This window comes from Sturnus vulgaris, chromosome 15 (genome assembly GCF_052056855.1).
Source record: "Sturnus vulgaris isolate bStuVul1 chromosome 15, bStuVul1.hap1, whole genome shotgun sequence".
NCBI lineage: Eukaryota > Metazoa > Chordata > Aves > Passeriformes > Sturnidae > Sturnus > Sturnus vulgaris.
The window spans coordinates 17,498,482-17,516,619 of NC_142257.1; the positions used below are offsets into that span (position 1 = coordinate 17,498,482).

The window sequence follows — 18,138 nt, forward strand, 5'->3', positions numbered from 1 at the left end:
CCAAGCAAACCATGTGATGAGAACTTCTGCGCTGTAAATCCCTGCAAGAAACTGGTCTAACTTGGGAACAGCCTAACAATTGCTACCTTCTGATGAGCTCTTCGTGGTCTGCAAAGAGCACCACAGATCTCAAGAGACTTGTTTTCACATCGTTAAAGCCACCCACAGAACTGGCCTCCATGCTGAGGGTTTCAGTACAGAATGGAGTTGCCACCGGAGCACGTCAGGGCCACACGGAGCAGGTCCATCCATCCCAGCCATACCTGCCCCAGGCTCCAGGGCTTCTCCCCAGCCACACCTCACCTGCCCAAATCTTTGTTCCCATAGGGGAAGAAAACACTGCTGTGGTAACTGTCAGAGCCGACTCATCACGGGGGGAGCACCACCAGTCTGCCTCAGGGCTGCAGCAAAGCCATTTTAAAGCTCCCAGAAAAAGAAGATTAGAGAAATGCAAGCCACTCTGCTCAGGCAACACCAGGGAAGAAGTCAGTGATCACCTTAAGGCATTTCAGTGCAGTCACTGTGTAACTTCACCAGCTTTGCAAACATCACCTGAGGCTTCAAACATGGAGCACTGCAGTGTTTGAGAGCACAGTGTGTTCCTTCCTCCACCAGGAAGGAGAGCAAAGACATTTTCTGCATGAGATAGGCGAATTGGACATGGTGTTTTAGGGCTCACATGAAGGATTTCTGAATTAGAAACCAAGCCTTTAGGTACAGCTTTCTTGATTATATTTTCTACTCCAGGCAGCCAGAGAAGAAACCAACCAACCCCTTATCTCAGCAGCAGTAAACTTTCAGTCTCCCACAGGCATGTGAAAGAATTGCCTGGGAAACTAGCACACAGCTATGTTGTGGTCAGAGTTTAAAACCAAAATCCAATTCACTCAGAAAGCTGCAGGTTGCTTTTGCCCTTTTCCCGAAGGAGCTAAATTCAGTGGCACACAGCAGACAGAGCTGCCCAGCAGAGCCTCCCCCTTATTTGTTATTTTTAGCAATTTAGTCTGACAACGCCTGACAACTAAACAAGCTGAATATAGCAGGAGAGAAGGGGACTATCAGATATTATCAGAGAAAGCACACAGTGATAATCACCTTCTCCACCCCTAATGAAGAATCAATTTTCCATGTCTTTATAACATCATAGTTTGTTCTTTTTAAAATGCCACATTTAAAAACAGAATCCATCTAGCCCTACAATGGAAACGGATAACATTTCCTGAAACAAAGCATTGTTCCACCCCTCACATATCATGTTTCCTTAAAAACAAGGGAAGAAAAACATTACTTGGTTTTTCTCCTAATACTGCACAAACATTGCTGAGCTAAAAAGAGTCTGTGCTCATCCCTTTAGAATGCTTTCAAAATAGATTTAACACATACCCCTTGTACCGTGAAACACAACAAGAATTTGATAGTATCAGGACTGGAAAAATCCAATGGCTCCTGCAAAGCAGGACGTGTCCCATGCTGGTGTGTGAGGGAGCTGATGGCACCAATCTCTGGAGTTTTGGGTAAGCCCTGTTGGCACAGCCTGCCAGCAGGCACAGCTATTGTGCCAGCAAGCCTGGGCAGTGTGTTTGGATTCCAAAGGATTAGATACAAGTTGTGAAGCTCAGAATGCCACACAGGTGCATATGGAGTTGACAGGCTGTGAACATTGGGGCTGTTCAGCCTGGAGACTACAGGGTTGTGTGGAAACCTCACAGCACCTTCCAGGATCTGAAGGGGCCTACAGGGAAGCCAGAGAGATATTCTTCATCAGGAACTGGAGTGACAGGACGAGGAACAATTGGTTCAAACTGAAAGAACGGAAATTTAGGTGGGAAATTAGAAAGAAATTCTTTACTTGAGGGTGGTGAGGCCCTGGCACAGGTAGCCCAGAGAAGCTGTGGCTGCCCCATACCTGGAGCAACCTGGTCTAGTGGAATGTGTCCCTGCCCATGGCAGAGGGGTGGAGTGAGATGATCTTTAAAGTCATCCAAACCTTTCCAACCAAAACCATTCTATGATTCAATACATATACTTAGATATATTCCTGTCCACATATAGCTTCAACAAGCAAGGTAAAGCTATCTTTGGTTTTCTTCAGATAAGTTCTGCAGAGTAACTAACTGCCCCTTCATCCACACCCAGACCCCTTGGTGCTTTCAGAACACAGTTCCTCTCACCAAGCATAATGCTTGTTCCAGCCAAGCCTTATTTTCCCAGCCCTTAATAAGGACAGGTCTGGCTGTCCTTGCTGCAAGGAGGCCCAAACCAGCAATATCCCATCAATTTTGTGATGCTGCCTTGAAAAATACAATGCACTGCTCCAATAATGGAGAAACCCATGAGAGGGAAGCGAGGCAAAGGGAATGACTGCAATCATGCACTGCAGTGGAGAGTGTCAGAGGGAGAAAAGGGGCAAAACTCCTCACAGTTTTCAAAGTTCAGTGGCAGCCGTGAATGTCAGCAAAACCAGCTCACACCTCTGAAGCAAGTTAAAGACACATTTTCAAGAACAGGCAGCTGAAAATCTCCTTGCTATGCAGCTGGATGGATTTCCAGAAGAGCTCAGAAGTGAGCCCAGTCCTCTGTGCTGTTCTCCTCTGCAAACAGCACCAAGGTAGAGGGGAGAGCATTTCTCAGATTCAGGCATGTATCAAAAAAAATACACATTTCACAATCCCTTGGCAATAATGTCATCCTAGGAAAGCACAATTATCTCAAGCTCAGCTACACGTGTAATGATATCAGCTTCACCATAGGGTACTGGGGGATTACTCTGACCAGGCTGATTCAACTGTGCAAAGTGAGAAATGTGAGTAAGTCATAAGGTAGTTAACAATGTAAAATATAAACCTAAGCTTTAAAACCCTTCCAGTTTTAATAATGAATGGAGAGATGTTTAACCTTTCTTGGTTTGATATTTATTTTACTGCGATGCAGTGGAAGCACAAGGTCACAAAGTTTCACATTCTTTCCTGCTTTGGTCACAGCTTGTTTTCAGGACAGCAAAATCCCCTGCTCCTGTGATAAGTGCTCTCTGAGTTGGACTCAGGTACTTCCCCTGAAATCTCAGTTTCCAGCAGTTGTCAGCCTAAGTGCTTGTCCTCTTCCATGGGGAATCCCAGGCCTAAGGAAAACCCTCTTCACAAAAGTGCCACAGCCAACTGGAAAGAGATCAGTTAAAAGATGGACTTGAATGTTTACTTAACACAAACTTTTGAATGTGTTGGCATTCTGAGCCTTACTACTCATGATTGAAAAGAAAAACCAACCCATGTGGCAACCACCTTTCCACTCCAACCACCTTTTGAGACAGTGACTATTGCTGGGAACTTCAACTCAATGACCATAACCAGAGATTCAGCAACGAAGCAGAAAAACACATTTGTGAAATAGCCAGTTCAGAGGCTTTGTGTAAGAACAGCAAAAGTTATAATTTGTGGGAAATTCCACCCATTCTGCTGAACTCAGTGATCGGAAAGTTCAGGAGGTAAGATAATTCCCCACCAGGAACAGGAAGAAACCCAGATGGCACAGCTGAAGGGCACAGTAGCCAAGAAGCTGACCACAGCCCAGGAGCTGGCAGCAAGGGACCCCAGGGCCAGTTTATAAACAGACTGCCAGCCACATTCCACCTGCTCCCAAACCCAGAGGTGCTGCCATGAAGCCACATTCCACCTGCTCCCAAACCCAGAGGTGCTGCCATGAAGTCCTCCACCCCCAATTGCAGGGCTGTCTTTGCATAAAGCCATTGACATCTGGGATGGATCCAAAGGAGCAAGAATACAGCTGCTTTTACCACATAACCATAAAAATTACTATGCCTTGCCTGCACATCCTCTTAGATACACAGCCTGTCCACAGAGCACTCGTTTGAACTGTTCAGAAAAGTTTTTGTGGGCAGAAACACAAATCTCCTTAGAGTCTGGCACAGGCAACACTCCAGGCAACACAACATCTGGGGATGGGCTTGTTCCACAGCTCCTCAGGCAGGCTGAGTTTTAAGAAGGGATTAAGAAAAACACAGACTCAATTTCTGCTTACTACAAGTAAGTAGAAGACAACAGAGAAGGAACTGCACAAGTCTGAATGGGTTTGAACACAGACTTCCTATTCCTGCTTGTCTCTACTTATTTGGTGTCCACATCACTTTCTCCAAAACAATAACAGATGAGAAAAGCAGCTTAACACAACGTGGTCTTTGCTTTCTCTGTCATTCCTCAAAGACCAAAGAAACAGGGGCTTGCATTAATGATATTTTAGGAGAATTACAAAAAAACCACACACTAACAGCCTTGGAAAAGTACATTTTGCACTTCTTCTCAGAAGAGCTGTAAGCTGCAGACGCAGCCACAAGAAGATAGTCAAGATTCTCCAGATAGCCTGTTTGAACACTGGAACTTGCACAGACACTACTTTTAATTTCCTAGATATCCTTCCTTGCCTTGAGTACTCCAACCAGATAAACACAAGAACACAGAAGTGCTCTGACCACACTGTCAAAACAAAGTCCCATCTCCCCACAGATCTGCCCTTCCACAGCAGCCCCAAGCCGATGCTTAAGGGCAGAGTGTAAGGACAGGGCAGGCCTATACGGTACTTCCTCCTCATACTTTCCCACCCTCCAGACATTTTTAGCTCAGGGACTTCCTGAGCAGGATGCCATTTCTACATATTTGGTAATTCTCGATGGATTTCTCTTCCATGAATTTGTGCAATTGTTCTGAGCCAGTGTAACCTTTAAATACCCACAGCACTGGCGAAAATTTACATCACTTATCTGCTGCAAATAAGCACACACACATCCTTTTGCTTGTTTTAGACCTTGCTCTTATTAATCTCATTTGAATCTCTCACTCCCAGTTTTCATACTGGGGCACAGAGCAATCAATCCCTACTGGTTTGTAGATCTAGGAAAGGAACCAAGTGCCTTGAGTTATGTGTAGGTTACTTGTAACAGGCTCTCTCTTTCATCTAGTTACAATCCTTCAGCACAAAAAGTACTAGATAGAAACAAGAGATGTAGCAAAGAGCATCTTGCTGACCTTCAGTGTTTTACTTTCATGATCACTTGCCAAAAACTTACCTCTAACTCTTTAATCTTCTCTTCAGCTATTCTCTGTTTTTCTAAGAGCTGATTATGAATCACTCCTTTAGGCTGAAGAATAAACCTACAAGTGAAAAAGAAGAGACAGAAAAAGTTGGGTGTTTTTTACATCACCAAGTGCACCAAGTCAAACTAGAGCCACCTCTGCTAAGTGCTCATCCTCACTCCCATGTTCTGGACAGAGACAGGAGAAATTGCTCTGACAGCTCCCAGAGCCCACCAGGCTGGCCCCAAAGGCTCTCCAGCCTCACCTGTGCTCTGGGAGGATGAGCATGGACACACAGAGATCTCCCTCTATCATTCAGTGTCCTTGAATGATCTGGAAGCAGTTCTGGCACACAGCCAGCAAGGGGAGTCTGTCAGCACCTTCCCTTCAAAGGGATTTAAATCAGTTGATGGCACAGAGTCAAGGAAGACTCTTGACAGGTAAGAGCTGTTTATTAAGGGTTTAGTGCTCACAAGGTAAACAAACCTACACAATAAAACCAAAGCTTTCCACAGGGAAAGGCTGAGGGAGTTGGGGTTGTACAACCTGGAGAAGAACAGGCTCCAGGGAGACCTTACTGCAGATTTTCAATGTATAAATGGGCTTACATGAAAGACAGAGAGAGGCTTTTTATCAGGGTCTGTCATGCCAGGCCAGGGGCAACAGTTTTAAACTGCAACAGGCCAGGGTTAGGTTGGACACAGAGGAGAAATGTTTTAGACTGAGGATGGTGAGATGCTGGCACAGGTTGTCCAGAGAAGCTGTGGCTGCCCCGTCCCTGGAAGTGTCCAAGGTCAGGCTGGACACAGCTTGGAGCAACCTGGAATAGTGGAAGGTGTCCCTGCCCATGGCAGGGGGTGGGACTGGATGGTCTGTGAAGAACCTTTCCAACCCACACCCTTCTGTGATTTGATAAAACTGACAGTGCTTCTAGCAGAAGCTATGGAACTTTCAAAACTCCCACTTCTCAAGCCTTGGCTTTAATCCAACCCCTCACTGGTCTCCAAATTCCTATGCTTTCACCAGCCAAAGGGTTTTTCTGTCAGGTGGGAAGTGGTTGCTTTTAACCAAAGTTGTTAAAGAGTTTCCTCTTGTTCTGGTTTCCTCTTGTTCTGTTTTCAATTGCCAAAGGGATTTGAAAGATGCATCCATAACATCTGAGTCCTGCTTGCCAACAAGCAGAAATGTGCCTGCCTTGCTCAGAGAAGCCTCTGAAGGAGCACCAGCATGCAAAGCAGCTCTCCAGCACGTGGCACTGGCATGCCACAACGAGGTAAAGGACAACTAAGTTCACACGAATTTTAGGAACCCTCCATGGTTGTTTTTCATCCTTCCAGACATAAAGAATGTACAAGCTGCAGATTCACCCCCTTCCCTACTTAGAAAGTCCCCCAGGGGATTTAGAAGGAGCCTCCATGGGTCATACCAACGAGGTCAAGGTCTCCTCTAGCACCAACTAGGGTCAGTGTCTTCCTGCCAGGTGACAACAGCTCATGCTTCAACAGTTAAAATGAGCAGCTTTAGACAGGGCAGAATCAGAGTGCATTCCCAGTCTGCTACAGAAAAACCTGAAATCAGTTTGCAGAGTCATCTCCCACGACAAATGACATTATTAAAGTGTTTGCTCAGTGCCTGGTAAACACAAACACGGATCTGCCACTTGGCTGCAAACCCAGTGCCCTCTGCATCAGTAACCCAGCCAAAAGGAAAACTACCTGCCACACACATTCCTGAAACGCATGGGAGGAAAACCGTGGATAATTATAATAGGTTTCCAATTAAAACTCTCTTTGGGGCTGCTATTAACTGCACACAGAAGTGCCTCCTCCTCCTCCCACTTCTTCCCCTGTTCTGCTTCACCTCCTCTTCTCCACGGGAACTTCCGTTACATCCTTTATGTTGCAATTTTCTCAAATCTTTCTCATTTTTTTTCCCAGTCGTGGCTCATGCTTATTGCTGGCATCATCTTTGTTCTCTGTCTGCTCCTGTTCTTACCAACACAGCTCACTCAGACTCTCTTTGTCCCCTGAACCCCCCTTCCCACTGGGAGGTGTCTCCACAATTCACTTGCACACAGTGGGGATGGTTTGAGGTCCTGGCATACAGCAGCCTGCTGAAATAACAACACAGGTGATTTGTGAAAATCAAGTTCAAGACCACTCTTCTAGGAAAGAAGTTATTTTCATTGCTGTTAGATACAGAGCCTGGATCCAGCTAGACAAGAGGTATTTTTCAGGACCACCAGCAAACACATGATTATGATGCTCTTATCTCAGGCATACAACACCAGCATAAAAAACATCAGCCTTCATACACACCCCCTGTAAACTCAAATTTTGCCTTGCTTCTGCAGCAGCTGCCATTAGTGAAAATCAAAGCTGCAAGATGCCTTCTGTACACAAAGCCATCAGTCCCTTCCCACGTCACTGCTTCCCTGAGCCTGCCTGTGTATGTGAACGTTTCCTGAATTATTTCCTTTTTTTGTAGGGGCAGCAAAGAAGAATACAATCCCTTCTCATTTGCTTCCCCAAATTGTACAGGAAGATGGATCATTTTGGTTTCCCTGACGTCCCTAGCCTAAAAAACAAAGTTCAACAGCAACACAGCTTGAGCAATTTTCCCCATGCTGCAGCTGGGAAGGTCCCTGCTGGGTGACAGGCACTGGGCGATCCTGGCTGGCTCGGAACTGCTACAGGCACCAAAACCTCCAACAAACAACTGGCTGACTTCACTTTTATTCTGCAAATGTCAACAGCAGTCATCAGGGAAAATATCCTCCCTCCCACCCTCCTGCAATGCTCTGGCAGACATGCGACAGCAAATTAAAATTGGATGGCTGAAATTAGCACTGACGAGACCTTATGCAGGCAGCTGGGCACAGATACAACCACCCTGATTTTGCCTGCCATAAAACACTGGGCTGGAACCTGTGTCCATTCAAAAACTTGCTCAGAAGCAGACCAGATGTCCCTGACTTGGGCAGCAGCATCCTGCAGGCCTTCACCAGCGCTGCCCAAAGCCCCCTGGTTGAGTTCCCTGCCACAAGATCACAGAGTTCTCAGTCTCAGGTGCTCAGGTGCCACCCTGTAGGTGCCAAAGGCCAGGTCTTTGAAAGCTGAAGTATAAACCTACATCCACAGTTAACTGTTTAAATTCACTTTCCAACATAAGTAGGACTCAAAGAACGCAGAAGTTTTTGAGCATCTAGTTTGGATACACACATTATGCAGATCTTGGCCAAACATTTTACCTAAGGAAATAATGTGGTTTATGGCAGCACTTGGAAAAAGCAGAAGTTTGTTCTGCTCATTAGGCAAGAAGTGCTTCAAGGCACTTGTAATAAACTGGAATTTAAATTTAATCTAAATTTCATTTTTCCAATTACCCAAAGTAATACATCAACTTGATGATTTTTAGGTTTTTTCCTCACCAAGCTAGAGAAATAGGGCAGTGTCCCTCTGCTACCTGGTTTCAGTTAGATGTAGCTATATTATGTACAGATTTTCAAGCTCATGAAAGAAGCACGGTACATTCTGATGACTTCATTCTTCCCTGAGTGAATTTGTAAACAAGCCTTTCAAACACATGAAGTTAATTCAGTGCCTGGAGGTTCACCACCAGCTGAGAGCTGGCCCCATATGAGAGTCACGGAGCCGAGGAGCCCCTTTCTGCTCAGTGGTGCAGAGCCCAGCAGGTGACACAGCTAATACTGACCCAAGAGCTGCTTTCACAGCTCTGCTGGAGTTCATGGGAGGCTCCAAGCCCCCAGAGTTTGTGTGTTGAACTGGGATGGAGTTTAGCACTGCTAATCCACAGAAGACAAGCAGCAAACCGAGTCTTCTCCCAGATATGAGAGTTCTGTATCCGCCTGCTCTTGGTGAAGCATCACAGCACACACTCACAGACCTGTCAAACATGACACCTACACTATCAAACATCAAACAGTGATTCAGAAACATATTCAGCACCACAGTGCCAATTACAAAGCTTAGTAACAATCACCTCTTCACACAGGAACTTTTCCACTGCTGTTAAATTAACACCAGAAATATCTGGGTCAGAATGGACACGTTCATCCCATCTCACCCGACCACCCATTTCAAAAAGAATGGCTAATAAAACCAGAACCGGTGTCCATAGATTATGGTGAAAACTCAAAACAAACCAAAGAAAATTAGAAATGAAAGCTGCAGAGGAGGGGAGTCCCTGAGGACAGCAGTGTTCAGCCAAACCTGGGCTGCCAACAAGAACAGCTCCGTGGAACAGAGCCAATCGACTGCACCTACATGATCAGCCTCCCAGTGACTGCAATATGAGAACAAAAATAGAGTACAAGGGAACTGAAAGAGAAACCTCGCTCTAAATATTCCCACTTGTTTCTATTTTCCTCCCTTTGCTAGCTCCACACCAGGAATTTTGTTTCCCTAAAGCAGGGAAAGTGGTTTATATACACTCTCTGAGGCTCACTGCTAGTTTCTTTCTAGGGAAGGGATCTCTTACCCCCTCACAATTCTAATTTTCTATTATAATTTTCATTTGATCAGTGTTTATATTACACTCTCTGATGCTCTGGCCCAAATGACCTTCAGACTCCTGTCAGGTCAGCAGTGCTGCCCACTTCATCATCTGTCTGCTCCTTTGTGTCACACATACACACCCACAAATGGATGAACATCCAGTCTAAGTAATTCCATAACTCAGCCTGTTTGCACCAAAATGTGCTGTTTACTTGACTTTTGAGACATAACATTAGATTCTGAAAGATTCGCCTCTTAATGAATGAGGTTATGGAGATATTTGTTCAGCACATGCCACTCTTCATTATGACATACAAGTTATTAAAGTTATTAAAGGTGGAGTCACAGTGATGCTCATAGTTCAGGTTTTCCATGAAGAATCCCTACTTTCAATTACTTACAACTGCAACAAACTTCAGCCTTTACAGCTGGAGCTTTCAGTGGCAGGCAGCTGTCCTGGGCATGAGCAGCCTCTCCTCTGCCCTCAGAGTTAGGAAATGTGGTCCCAGTGTTTCTCCTGCCTGGCAGGATCCCTGCAAGAATCAGGGAACAGCAGAGGAAGCCTCAGCTTTTCCCTTGCCAAGATGGGTGTGCAGCTCTGCCTAATTCCAGACAGACACAATTTTACAGGTACATATGACCAGTGTTACTTTGCCAGAATAATGATGAATGGCAGATCTATAAGTCCATGCACCTGGCTCCCAGCTCACACAAAGAGTCACTGTAACTTCAGCTACATGGTTCTCATTCCATTTTATATACTCTCTACCAAAACTGAAAAGAAAACAAACAACTTAGCACGAAGCCACAACATTATTTTAACGTGTTTACTGGATTTCTAAACAACCTAACATGTTGTGGTATATCACAGCAATGTTTACATGGAATGTCCTGCTCCTTGAAACCAAGTGCTTGCATTAGACCACTCTGTGAGAAAAGTTTGGCTAAGCCCAGTCATGCATTTTTCTATTTAAAGACACTTTTTAATTCTGAACTTGCACTGCTACTCAGGCTTTGAGCAGACTCAGTAGGGGATTACTGCATTTTAAGTACTTTTCAAAGCCAATGGAAGAAAGGCTTCCAAGGAGCTGATCCCAAGCAATCTAGCTTGATTGAGCCAGAACCAGCTGTGCAGAACTGCCAGCACCCAATAGTCCTCTTCTACTCTCCCAGGACTTGCTGGTGCTTCTGTAAATGATTCTTTATGCAGTTCATAGCAGGCACAGTTTATACCTCTCCAAATTCCAGTCACTCTAGATTAATTACTCAGTTCCAAACAAGACAAGGAAGCAATATTAAATTAAAAAAAAAAAAAAAAAGAAAAATAATCACTAATTATAGATAAAATAATCACTAATTATAGATTGTGCTGCCATCCTTCATGTCTAAGGGTTTCACATTTTTTTCAGCCCGATTTTGAATTTCCCATCAACAGATCATATGCCTTAACTGGAGCTGGTTCAGAACAGATGGAGTTTGAACAGATGACCTGAAGCTTTTCCTATGTTTGCATTTATTTTAGTGGTCAGTTGTCTCACTGGGTCACCTCCATATAGCTGACCCTAACTATTCCCCCCACATACCTCAAAGCAAAACAAATCCCGCAGCTCATGTTGGGAGGGATCATCCACGAATACATTCCAAGGAGCAGCAGTTTATAGCTCACATGACATTTTACTGCTGCTCTGGGAGAGCTGTTTGGGCAGGAGACATCCCTAGTGGACAGCACAACTTGTGCAAAGCCAGCCTGACACACCGGAGCACGCAGAGACCCGGGATTAGCAGAGCTGGAAATCGGCCAAAACGCGTCTTACGTAGGCCCCAACAAGGGTAACTTTTACTCAGATGAACATTTGTAAGCCATAAACCTATTTACACTAAGGAGCTAAAGGATTTGAACAAAGAATTCCAGGCCCTTGGCTTCCTCAAAGCTGGGCACGGGCTGGCCTGACGCCCCCAGCCCCACCGAGGGTCTGGGCTGCACTTCAGGCCATGTTTACATTGAGCTTTCACTTTTTTGGGGGGCATCTCTCAATAGCTGCAGCATATTACATTACCTCAAGCCAATATAGCAACACAGCTTGCAAACAGCAGTTTCTGCATTGCCAGACACTTAACTAGATGGTAGATTTATACCATTGTTCGTGTTTGGTTCTTTAAAAAAAGGCATCAGGAATATACCTCGAAGTGTGGATTAAATATAGCACAATCCAAAATAAGAAAATAGTGCTGTGGTCTGCTTTTAATGAGCATCATAAATTCTTTTTGAAGGCTCAATTGACATGAATGGAATTTTAAAAAAAATAAAAGCAAGCAAATGCCTCTTCTCTATCATAGAGGAATTCATAACATTTAAGATTAAATCCATGTGGGAAAACACTGCAAGAACAACAGCCGTTCATGCAATTGAAATCCCCATGAGTGGTTCCTCCTCACTATATTCCTGATTTAGTGGTTTTGTCTTCTAATTTTGTTTTCATATAACTTGTTAGTATGTAGCAATGATGAGCTGTGGCTTATTTAAGCCAAGGGAACTCAGATGACTGCAACATGCCAACCACACATGTACCTCAAATAGATTTTTTGCAGTCTGGGTTGTACCAGATCTTAACGTTGCAAGAAGCAGAAAACAGAAACAATTTTTCCAATAATAGGAAGTCAAGATCCATTTCTAAAATCGGCTCTATTTTTAAGAATTCCTCACAAATTCCTATGGAAGAATGCTTAACAAAAAAAAAAATTAAAACTACAACACCACAGGGACATGCACCAAGGGAAACATAAACAAGCGAACACTGGTGTAAGCACCCTGGTAAATAATCCAAAGGCATTTCTATTTTAATTTTTTTCTTATTGATAAACATTCTGTGATCAACAAGGTGAGCTTTGCAGTAGCAAATGAAGTGACATGAAGATACTGCTGTACTCTGACAGTCAGAAAACTCATGCCCTTAATGCCCTTCTCAGCAGCAGCCCCTCCCTAAGAACCTGTACAGGAAAACTGGCAAAATCAGGATCCATCTTTTTTTTTTAAAGCAAATCCATCCACAGTTGCAAGAGGGGAAAAGAAAAAAAAAAAAAAAAAAGAAAGGAAAAAAAAAAAAAGGATTTCTGCCTTGCCTGGGAGGAAACCTTTGAAATGCAAAGTGAGGAGGAAGACCCAACTTGTGGATAAATAGCAGAGTCTTGGCTTCTGCACATCCCAAATCCTGCTACAACAAAGCATCAAAGCACTACAGAAAACTTCACAGCAGTGGACACAAAGATAACCGAGCCAAAAGAATTCAAGCACAACACTAATAGACAGATATTTCTGGACTCTGGAGTTAAATTAGCTAGCACTAAAACAACCACACTGTTGTGTCCTAATCAGCAAGAACAAACTTTTTTTTTCTTTTTTTTTCCTGCTAAATTGGCTGAAACATTCCATTAATTCAGCAAATAGTTTTCAAGAAAACAAAGTAAGAATTCAAGACAGAAGTTGTCTTGCATTGGGTTTAAGACTTGATGCAGCACTTTGGTTCTTGCATCTCTGAATTAAACTTGTGTAAAATGGAGTTCTCATGCCATGGGACTGGTTTCTTCATATTTAATTCAGATTTTTAATGCAGGAGTCATGAACGAACCTCTCCTTCTTTCAGGCGTTGAACAGGTAACAAGGCCAGGATGTTCAGACTTAGATTTCTCATTTGTTTTAAGGCTGTTCCATCTAAAATTTCTATCTTATGCTGACATTCACATCCCAGCTCAGAGACTGACTGGGTATGACAGCTGTGGGCCCTGAGTACCCTGTCACACCCTTCCTCCTGGCTGAATATCCACTGACTCCACACCTGGAAGGGCATCTCCAAGCAAGACAGGAATACAGCAGGGACCTCCCTGTACTTCTTTGGGCCAGTGATGTGGCCATCCTTCTCTGCTGCAGGAAAGCCACATCCTCTGTGCTAAACCAAAGAGTCCTGTATGCTGAAAGAAGTGCTCTAGAATTCAGTATTTCTCCAAGGACTCTCACCCTCGATTCCAAAATTTTCTTCAGGAAATGGGGAAAAAGTTTCAAAATACAGTACTTTAAATCCACTAAATATTAAAATAAATGGAAATCCCTTGCTGTTTCAGAATACCAGAGTGACATTTTAAGTGCTTGGAGAACTTCAGGAATCAGTCAGTCATGTTCCATAATGGTTTTGCAAAGTCATATGGCACAGCAAGTCACAAAAGCAGGAGCAGTGTAAGCTCCTCAGAACATTTAATACTTGTCTAGCATATATTCAAAGAGATGGGCTGTATTTCCAAGGGAGCTCAGCTTCCCTCTCTATTTGGCAGGGACAAAGCCAAGGTGCCTCACTACAGCCCTCAATCCACAGGAGTCCAACCTGCAAATAAATGCTGCCCTGAGAGATTCCTGAAGGCTCTGGCGTTTCCATGACACCACATTGCCTCTGGCTCACAGCACATCACACTCCCTCTTGTAGCAACAAGGGCAGCCTGCAGGAGAACTCAGTCTCCCTTCTGACCCTTATTCTTCTCAGTTTAGGTTTCATCTCAAGTTTACTCAGGTAGCTCCTTCCTCTGTGTTGTCCAGGTAACAGGTAGGGAAAAAGTTATGGATGAAGAAAAGAATGGAACAGACTTGTGTGAATGTCATAGTCCTAGTCCCAATAGAAAAATGTTCCTAAAGAGTTAAATGTCCCCAGGCAAGGGAGACAAGCAAGAGGAAAAGCTGTATTGCTAATCTTCTATCACAACACCCACGCAGTAGGTGGGGGACTATAATCAACAGATTTATTTCCAGTAGGGATAAGTTAAAGACCTATTTTTATTTGAAATTGGCTATTATTTTTATTGTAAGATTCTTGTTGCTTATATATTTCACAAACAGTGACTTATCAGACATGTCCAAGTTCTCTGCCTAAAGCTGATTCTTTAAAGAAATCCAGCTGTTTCCTAGAACAGGGCAGATACACATCTTGCACACAAGCCATGGAAATCTTTTCTTCTCTGACGTTTCAGTATTGCATGGAGAAATTATGTAGATCAGCAGGGCAGAAGAGCTATAACTGGACCAAGATATCCAGGAGATTACAAATGAGCAGCCCTGGGCAGAAGGAATAAGATCAAGAACTAAGCGGGGGCAGGGCAGTGGGGAAGGAATGTGTTTGGAAATCAGATGTCAGTTGGAAAAGGAGCCCGTGCCCAAGCGAACAAGATCCCTTTTGAGCTGGAACCAAATCCAGGAGTCCAGATTCCCAGTATCTCACTACTGCCAGCACTCACCACAAAGTCCACAGACCAGCTCTGGTCCTCTCACACTCCTAATTAACCAGGAAAGGGATAACAAGCAACTCCTGCCCCTTACTTCACAGGCAGCAGCACAGAAAACTACTGCATCATTCTCATTTTTGCTTTCTATGATAGCTCTCTAAAAAGATCTTGCAAATTGTACAGGCCCACTCACACCTAACATTTTCAAGATCATTGCTCAGGCTGCAACAGAGATGAGTAGTTCAAAATCAGGAAAAACCTGAAATAAATACCAACTGTGTGATGGAAAACACTTTGGCTTATGCCCATACAGCCTTTGGTTCCTCATGCACCAGCTCCCAACAGCTCGTTCAATGTGCAGCAGAAGCAGTGGCCAAGTGGACACAAACTTTGTTTTCTCCACAGCTCAGTGCCTGATTGAACTTCTCCACACATCAGACTTATTGTGGAAAATAAATCCTCCCTTTTCCAATAGCTACATGGAGGAACTTTAGGTTTATAAAGCACATATTAGAAAGCAACATGCTGGTCCCTGGGAATGGTGTGAGCACCTGTCAGCTCCTCGGCAGCCGGGCTCCAGTGCCCAGCCCGCACCGAGCCCTGCCCGCAGAGCCGGGCCATGGAGAAGCCACTCGGATTTCACACACCAACCTATAGTTAGCAACTGAACCATCAAGGTTAAGTCTTGGGTGTCCTTCAGCTCTTTGTGAGATTTTTGACATGTGAGCGGGAAGCACAGGGCAGCTGCCGTGTTCTGTGCTGGCACAATCGAACACCTCACACACACACACAGACGGTGAAAATGCAGCTCCTGCAGCTTCACCCAGTGATGTGCAGCAGGGGCTGCTGCCTTTGGGGTTCAGGAAACAGCTTGCAATCACTGATCGTGTCTCATTTTCAAACAAAACCATGAATCACAGTAAAAGCAAGAATCCATTCAAACCCAAGGAGTCATCAAAAACATTTCATTCTCTCTCAGGTTTCACCTGCATATGGTTCAGCCACCAAAAATCTGAACCACTCTTTTAAAAAAAAATTAAAATTCAAAATCCTGTTATTACAGCTGTCCCATAAAATACTGTAATGGCACAAAGTTGTTTTATAGGGACAGCTGCAATAATATATTATGCTTCCAGGAAATCTTGAGCCAAAAGTTGTGCTACAGTATTTGCTTGATTTTTTACTTATATTTTCTCTTTTAAGTGTTCTCCCATTAGCTGTACAAGTAAACTGATGATAAAGCAATATCAAACCAGAACTGACTGTCTATTTTGGCATGGCATGAAAAACTGCAGCGCTCTCCTTACTATGCCCCACACCAAGTGCCAGACATTTTTCTTCTGTAAATAAGAATCTTGTCCAGGTTATGGGCTAGAAGAATGTAAAGGGAAAGGTCTGAAATATTCAGACAGAATTCTGAAGCTTAAACTTTCAGCATAGTTCTCAAAGCAACACGATGATATCAGTTCACAAATAGCTTAAGCACAAGTCCAGCACAGTGGTAGCTGTCTCAAGCTACGTAACGGGCCTTTCAAAAGAGTATGAAGTAACAGAACTGAAATGTATTTGGCAAGATGCCACCACCCAGATGAGAGCCCAGCCTCACAGATACGTACAGTACACAGCAATTCATCAGCTCATACTATGTGGCACTGACATTTCTTCTGTCAAACCAAAAATAGCTTTAGCAAAAGTTAATTGAGCCCCACATGTGGAGCTTAGTAAGGCCTCAGCACGTTACACAAACTGCAATATTTCCCCAGAAAAAAAAAAAAGAACAAGAAAAAAATTTAAAAAACTAGTTGAGGAACAACAAATGAAACTTTCACATTCATCAGCAGTGAAGTGAAAGCCTTCTGGGAAGGAAGGAGACTCAGGACAGGGGTTCAGAAAATAAAAACCACGCAACTGCTTTCCAAGTAATGCAAAAGGAAGTACCCAAGCAGGCAGGCTTCCTCCCGGGATGCAGCACGTCACCACAGCTCCTCAAGCCTTCAAATTCCACGAAGACCTGGAGGATCTTGTCCTACAGAAGGGTACATGCTACCCTTTGCACACAGCCCATCCACCCAGGCTGGCAGAAAAACACAGAAACCCTATCAGGGGCCAGATTCTAAGTAGCAGCTCAGATGGGTTAGTGGGGGGAAAAAAAGGAAATTTATTTTTAAAAAGTTAAGCACAGGAATAGAAGCACGAAACTTACTTCAAGAATTTAGTTATTCAAGCAGAAGAACCCTGATAATCAGAGTTAACAGTGACACAAACCTCCACCCTTCCTGGATAACTGAAACCCTTTGGAGCTTCAGTGTTTCCATGCTGGGCAATGCAAATGAAAGTAAGACAGCACAAATATGCTTTTGGTGGCCAAACTTATGTCCATGCAGGACATCTGCTAGTCCACTTCACAGAACAAGGCTTCTATGTCCAGAAGAACCACAGTGACACCTCCTTTGGTCTCCAGTGGAGCACAAGATAGACTGCCCTTGAATTTTAACTCCTACTCAAGGGTTGCTTTAGCCTGTTTTGCCAAAAGCCCAAATTTCAGCAATAAATTCTCTGCTAGTCGTTGGAGTGGGCTCCAGGAAGTTCCTCATGTACTTGGTGCAAGCTCTCTGCACCAGGAAGTGACACAAATCACACCAGAGCATCACTGCCAGTCGGCAGGACAGCGTCAACCCCACAGCCAGGACAGGCGGGGCTCACAGAAATACCCTGCCAAGCTTAGACAGGGAAAAAAATGAAAAAAAAAGAATGAATGAGTAGCATTCAGAAGAAGAGCACTCTCTTAATCTGTATTTGCATAGCGATTAATACAACAAAGCCCATGAAGAGTTCAGTTTTTAAACAATATCACAATGTAAATATTTTCCTGCTGGCGCCTCTGCCATCCCTGAGGAGCCAGAGCTGCCTCACACCTGTCTGGTCATGGAAAGGTAAGGAAGAGAGAATTCCCCAGAAGACTGAGGCCCCTGCACACAGCAAGGGTAAGTGGTTTAGCACATCAAGAAGGTGTCTTACTCCAAAGGAGGAGGCAGAAGCTGAAAGCAGGACAATGCACTTCAGACAGCAATGAAATGACATCTGCTTCCCACATCTGATTCACAGGCAGGATCATTGAATGATAAAGACCAACACTCTCACATTTATAAAGTACCTTGAGGGACTTCCCCAGTCCAAAGGCACTCTGGACTTTCAAATCTCGAAAAAGCTTTAGAAAAACATGTTGACTCCACAATTATCTTTTACTCTTCATCTGTCTAGTCTGTGACAAATCC

The 18,138-nt window shown here is 44.0% G+C and overlaps 1 protein-coding gene across 1 annotated transcript in view; it reads right to left on the reverse strand.

Moving 5' to 3' along the window:
* Positions 1 to 18,138, reverse strand: part of PFDN1 (prefoldin subunit 1) — a 31,134-nt gene that overhangs the window by 10,693 nt on the left and 2,303 nt on the right. The window contains exon 3 of the mRNA XM_014887687.2: positions 5,078 to 5,162. Within this exon, the coding sequence (XP_014743173.1) occupies positions 5,078 to 5,162 (85 nt within the window). The remainder of the gene's footprint in view (positions 1 to 5,077; positions 5,163 to 18,138) is intronic.